We start from the raw sequence: 6,989 nt of genomic DNA, 5'->3' as shown, positions 1-6,989 counted from the left end.
CCTGGGATTTGTCAAATTTGGCAGTTCGAGGTGCACACTTTGAGCCAACGGCCTGGATTCCTCGAGTCGAATCAAGGGCTAAAAATTTTTCCCCATTGAAGAAGAGATTACCCTCTTTCCATGCCTATAAATAGGAGCAAATTTCATGCTCAGAGGGAGGAGAAAATCGAACCCAAAGTTGGCCGAAAATCATCTTTTTCTGCTCGTTTTTCCTGCAACCAGCCCCTTGTTTTTTTTTCTCTCCGTCGTGGCCTCCGGCGTTTTTTTTTTTTTCTTTTCTCTCCGTCATGGCCTCCGGCCACCACCATTGACCTCACCGCTGTCATTCCCACGAAACACCACACCATCATCCCCTCCTCCAGAAGCTATAAAACCACCTCACCGAAGCTTGCAACACCTCTCTCTCTCTCCACTACAAGTTTTTTTTTCTTTTCTTCCTCCTACCGGCCTCCACCATTGCAGCAACCAGCTCACGCCGCCGGCCTCACCGCCTCTAGTCACGCCGCGCGCCACCAGCCAAGCCGCTGACTCTCTCCACGCCAGGTAATTCTCTCCTCCCTGCACCATTTCCTCGCATTTCACTGTTCAAGTGAAACATAATTCACGTGAACAGTGAAATGTTATTTCACTGTTCACGTGAATTATAATTCACGTGAACAGTGTAATGCTATTGTTACTATTCACGTGCGTGAATAGTAAAATTTGCAAAAAAAATACATAATTCAAAAAAAAAAAATTAAAAATCATTTCAAAAAAATTTGTGATTTTCTTAAATATTTTTCTACCAAGTTTTCTTAATATTGGGTTGTATATTTATATTGTAAGATACAAGTCCAGTATTAAAATGCCCGATTTTCTCCGAAATATTAAAAAAAAAAACAAAAAAATTCAAAAAAGAAAAAGAAAAAAAGATTTTGTTGCATACGGCCAAATCCTAAAGAATTTTTCAAGCATGTCTCAAAATATAAAAATTACATCTTTCTCACGATTTAAAAATCCAAAAAAAATGGGTTTCGTAACTAGTTTATGATTATCCATTAAGGTTTGGCCAAAATATCAAAAACCCTTTTTTTTTTTCCTTTTTAACCCTTTTTTTAAGATCTAGACTTTAATATTTGTGGGGTGTAAAATTACACGATAAAGTACACCCTCGAGTATTAAAGATACAAGGTGTAAATAAAGGCAATTTTAAAATTTAGAGTTTAGAATGGTTAGGATTTAACCCAAAGAGGTAGAGACTCCTTCACGAAAGAAGATCTGCCTTGAACCTTAGAAAAGACCAATGAATGGAAACTTGACCTAGAAGAACAATCAAACAAATAATGCAGCTTACCTAATGTAGGGTGCACTGGGGGTGATGCGTCTTCCCCTTGCACAACCAGTCCCTTACTCAGACTCTCGCAGACCATAGGTTCCTAGTAACCATAATACTGGGTGGCGACTCAAAAGAACCGAGCAAAACACAAATAATAACAAAAAAATTGCCAGCCGATGCCGCACGGATTTTACGGCGTGCGATAGAATGGCGACTCCACTAGGGACGCCTTATTTGGTCGGACTAAGCTTTGTTTGTTCAATTGTTTGATTACTTGTTTTTGTTCATTTAAACTTTACTGTTTCAACACATTTTATTTCCTGTTCATACATAAATACATGTATTTTTTTAATTTTGCAAGGACACCCAATTCTAGGATAGGTGGGGAGTAGCGATCTGCCTCATGACTTTCAGTCGAGGTTCAGATTCGTGAAACATCCAACTATGAGCTGAGTGTTTACTCGATAATGGTGGTCACATTGTGCCCCAACCATTCCTTGTAAACCCCTACACTGCCTTCATGTGAGGTGGTCACTAGGTAGTTCATAGACCCTTTTAAGACTAGGTAGAAAGTCTACCTATCATGTAATGACCTAGAACCTTCCTTTAGAGCATGATCTCCCTATATATTCATTTTGCATAGGTTTTTTCCCTTCATACGCCTTTGCATCCATACACATACATCCATCCATTGTAAATAACATACATACTTGCATCGGATCAAGATATAGGTCCCCAAAGAGCCTACAACACCCGATTCCAAGCAAGAAACATGGAAGATGAAGAGCGTGCTCACCGTGATGCCCATTTCCAAGAAGAGTTAGAGTCTCTAAAAGCAAGCGTAGCTCGCCTCACTAGCTTACTCGAGCAAACACTTAGAAATGCCTCTGGAGAAGGTCCTTCCAATCAGCCAACCCAGCCTTTAACAACAGCTCAAGCTGAAGAAACAATGAGTAGGCACGGTCAAGAACCTCCAACATTTGTGCACTCAATGCCATCAGCCCCAGCCCCTACAGTCCTAGATCCATTCGCCAATGAGTCCCATAAGACTAAGCCATCTAATGACATTGACAAAGATAAGATGGCAGCGTTGGAAGTTCGGATTAGAGCCATTGAAAGGGTAGACTTATATGATCCAGTACGGGCGGCAGAAATGTGTTTGGTCCCAAATGTGGTTGTCCCAAAGAAGTTTCATGTTCCTGAATTTATCACATACACTGGAACACAATGCCCTATGACTCATCTCAAATCCTACTGCAATAAAATGGCAGAAGTAGTACATGATGAAAAACTACTAATGCACTTTTTCCATGATAGCTTAAGTGGGGCAGCATTGAACTGGTATATGAAATTGGACAACACAAGGATTCGAAAATGGAAGGACCTCGTAAATGCTTTCATTAAGCAATACAAATACAACATGGATATTTCTCCTGATAGAACCAGTCTGTCTAACTTGGAGAAAGGAGATAAGGAAAGCATTAGGGAATATGCTCAAAGGTGGAGAGACCTAGCTGCTCAAGTACATCCTCCGCTTCTGGATAAAGAGATGGTCACTCTATTTGCCAACACACTCAAGGCCCCCTATTATGAGCATGTAATGGGTAGTTCGGCCAAACAATTTACTGATGCTGTGGTAGTAGCTGAGCGCATAGAACAAGGAGTAAAGAGTGGTAGAATCTCTACACCTAGGGATAAAAGGGGTTTTGAAGGGAAAGAAGTTGACTTATATCACACTCCATCCTTTTCATCCCAAATCGCCAACATCAATCTCATTTCATCTTTTCCTACCAGAAAACTTGAGCCTCAAACCAAACATCAAAGAGCCCATGAACAACTACCTACATTATCGCTGCCCTTAAATGAGATGTACCAAAAGCTACTGAGTGTCGGGTATATAGCTCCTGAACCCTTGACACCTCTAAAACAACCTTACCCTAATTGGTATAAGCCCGACCTCACTTGCGAATACCATGCTGGCGCCGCGGGACATGACATTCATACTTGTAGTGCCTTTAAGAAGAGGCTTGTGCATTTAATTAAAGCTGGATGGATAACCCTCGATGGAACTCTAAACGTGAAGCATGAGTAGGGTGTGGAGAAAGCAGTTTGAATTCTCGAGGACAAAGATAAAGTTCTGTCACAAGATAGGAGGATGGTGTCTGCCCCTAATAATTGCCTTCGTTTGATCATGTCTATAAAGTTTTTTTTTTTGTTGGCAAATTAGCTCATGATGCCACTAAACTTTCCTTGTCAAATGAGCCTTTCTTGTTAATAAGATCATGTGTTTTTCTATATTTATGACATGCTTTTATCATTTCATGTAAATAACACATTGAGCATAAAACCATTACGCCGAGATTTTTTGGGAATTCAAAGTTTAGTACAAAAGCAGAAATCATGTTGGTGTTTGTCCGAAACAAACAAGTTCTGAAAATTCAAGTGATTTCTTAGAGAGGTAACCATACACCTAGAAAACCTGAAAAAGAAAAAACATCATGAAGTGACTCTCAAGCTGAGTTTCATTTGAATGAATAATGAGAAATCACTTTGCATATTCACATGAAAACAAGGCTTCCCGATCCTAAAGGCATGCATTTGAGATGAAGAAAGGCCATCTTTGATAATCGTTTTCACAAGGCTAAAATATATCTTTTGTAGTCCCTTTTGAGCCTAATAGATTTTTCTTGAAAAATAACCTTGACTAGGATCACACCCTACACTAGGGGGCAAGTGCCAAAAAATCTTTAACGATTGAAAGTGCCCAAATAACTCTTGGGGGCATGAAAAAAACCTCGATGATTGAAAGTGCCCAAACAATACTGGGGGGCATAAAAGAAAATTCTCAATCATCGAAGACGCCCATACAAAGCTGGGGGGCATAAAAAAAAATCCAAAGGATAAAAAAATTTTGAGCATAAAAAAAAGCCAATACAATGATGCTCAAAATCAAATGAAGAAAAGAAAAAGAAAAAGAAAGAGCCCAAGCCCAACACTGGGGGGCACCGTGGACCATTCTGCAAATCAATTCTAAGGTCAAGAAATGTATGAACAAAAGGTTTGGGATATAAGCACTAGTGATTCTTAGTCTTAAAGTCTCTTAAACACATTTTGAGCTATAAATATCTTTTTTTTCATAACCAATAGCCCAAGCCTACATTACGTGCCTAATCAAGCCCTTTCTGATCAAAGGCAAGCAATTTGGATAGGTAGGCAGTGCTTTCTCATGCGAACCAAATCATTATTCATGCAAATAAAATGAATGTTTTAAACCACGGTTCTCAATAACCCTCAAATTGAAATTTAAACTTTTTGTGACCAACCAGATGTCACTTTGTGTTCTTCACATTTTCACCAAAAGCAAAACTAAAAGTTTTCATCACTTCCGAAAACCTCTCCATAGGAATCACTTGAATTTTTTCAGAATGAGTTTGCTTTGAATCGATGTCAAAATGATTTTTGTGTTTGGAATAGCTTTGAAATTCCAAAATTTCTGCATGAAAGCAACTCCTTTGTCAAAGACCAAACCTTCCACATAGCCTCATCCCTAAACCCAAATTAAATACTTAGGGGCATGATCAAGCTGGGGGGCAATCAAAAATGCCTGATAAGGCTGGCCCCATGATTCCCTTCTCTAAGAAGAATGTCAAGCAAAATGGGCAACCATTAAGATAAAGGGTGGAGGACAAAGAAGTATGATGATATTAAGTCCTTCCCAAAGGTCAAAATCAAGATTTGACTTGAGTAAGCAAGAGTGGGAGAGCCATCAAAGCCTACTTCCAACACTCCAACTTTTGAGGAAAGAAAGACACCATCACCACGAAGAAATGGGGACCTATATTTCTCAGGTAAGCATACATGCATATTGATCATAATGCATTGCTTTCAACATTGTCAGATCGGTTTTACCATCTCTTAGGTAGCATGTTTTCTAACTTTATCTCATTTTGAGTGTGCCTTTGTGCCCTCACTTCCTTTCATGTGCACTTTTGAGCCACCATCTCTTAGGTAGCGTGCTTTTTTTAAACCCTACCTCATTTTGAGTGTGCCTTTGTACCCTCACTTCCTTTTAAGTGCTCTTTTGAGCCACCATCTCCTAGGTAGCGTGCTTTTTTAAACCCTACCTCATTTTGAGTGAGCCTTTGTGCCCTCACTTCCTTTTAAGTGCTCTTTGGAGCCACCATCTCCTAGGTAGCGTGCTTTTTTAAACCCTACCTCATTTTGAGTGTGCCTTTGTGCCCTCATTTCCTTTCATGTGCTCTTTTGAGCCATCATCTCTCGGGTAGCAGGTTTTCTGACCCTACCTCATTTTGAGTGTGCCTTTGTGCCCTCATTTCCTTTCATGTGCTCTTTTGAGCCATCATCTCTCGGGTAGCAAGTTTTCTAACCCTACCTCATTTTGAGTGTGCCTTTGTGCCCTCATTTCCTTTCATGTGCTCTTTTGAGCCACCATTTCTCAGGTAGCGTGCTTTTTTTAAACCCTACCTCATTTTGAGTGTGCCTCGCCTTTAAAAAAGCACGCTACCTAGGAGACTGCCCTCACTTCCTTTTGAGTGCTCTTTTGAGCCATCATTTCTCGGGTAGCGGGTTTTCTGACCCTACCTCATTTTAAGTGTGCCTTTGTGTCCTCACTTCCTTTTAAGTGCTCTTTTGAGCCATCATTTCTCGGGTAGTGGGTTTTCTGACCCTGCCTCATTTTGAGTGTGCCTTTGTGCCCTCACTTCCTTTCATGTGCTCTTTTGAGCCACCATCTCTTAGGTAGCGTGCTTTTTTTAAACCCTACCTCCTTTTGTGTGTGCCTTTCTGCCCTCACTTTCTTTTAAGTGCTCTTTTGAGCCATCATTTCTCGGATAGCAGGTTTTCTGACCCTACCTCATTTTGAGTGTGCTTTTGTGCCCTCACTTCCTTTCATGTGCTCTTTTGAGCCACCATCTGCGGGTAGCGTGTTTTCTAAGTCTATTTCATTTTGAGTGTGCCTTTAGGCCCTACTTCCCTTTTTAGTGCGCCTTTGGGGCCTCACCTCTTGGGTAGTGTGTTTTCTAACCCTGCCTCATTTTGAGCGCGCCTTAGAGCCCTCACCTCTTAGGTAATGTGTTTTCCAACCCTGCCTTCTTTTTTAGTGCGCCTTTGAGCCCTTACCTTTTAGGTAGTGTGTTTTCTAACCCTGCCTCCTTTTTATCTCCCTTTTTAGTGCGCCTCTAAGCCCTCACCTTTTAGGTAATGTGTTTTCAAACCCTACCACCCTTTTTAGTGCGCCTTTGTGCCCTCACCTCTTAGGTAGTGTGTTTTCCAACCCTGCCTTCTTCTTTAGTGCGCCTTTGAGCCCTTACCTTTTAGGTAGTGTGTTTTCTAACCCTGCCTCCTTTGTATCTCCCTTTTTAGTGCTCATTTGAGCCATCACCTTTTAGGTAGTGTGTTTTCTAACCCTGCCTCCTTTGTATCTCCCTTTTTAGTGCTCATTTGAGCCATCACCTTTTAGGTAGTGTGTTTTCTAACCCTGCCTCCTTTGTATCTCCTTTTTTAGTGCGCCTTTGAGCCATCACCTTTTAGGCAGTGTGTTTTCTAACCCTGCCTCCTTTTTATCTCCCTTTTTAGTGCATCTTTGAGCCCTCACTTTTTATGTAGTGTGTTTTCAAAACCTGCCATCCTTTTTAGTGCGCCTTTGAGCCCACAC

General features: G+C 40.8%; 1 protein-coding gene across 1 annotated transcript; it reads left to right on the top strand.

Moving 5' to 3' along the window:
* The first annotated feature begins 2,087 nt into the window (after positions 1 to 2,087).
* LOC105141014 (uncharacterized) lies at positions 2,088 to 3,407 on the top strand. Its single transcript, XM_011048078.1, has one exon. The coding sequence runs from the start codon at positions 2,088 to 2,090 to the stop codon at positions 3,405 to 3,407; it is 1,320 nt and encodes a 439-aa protein (XP_011046380.1).
* The last annotated feature ends 3,582 nt before the right edge of the window (positions 3,408 to 6,989 follow it).

This window comes from Populus euphratica, unplaced genomic scaffold, assembly GCF_000495115.2.
Source record: "Populus euphratica unplaced genomic scaffold, PopEup_1.0 scaffold318.1, whole genome shotgun sequence".
In the NCBI taxonomy this organism is placed as follows: Eukaryota; Viridiplantae; Streptophyta; class Magnoliopsida; order Malpighiales; family Salicaceae; genus Populus; species Populus euphratica.
The sequence above is the reverse complement of the archived record's forward strand: the minus strand, read 5'-3'. Positions and strand labels throughout refer to the sequence as shown.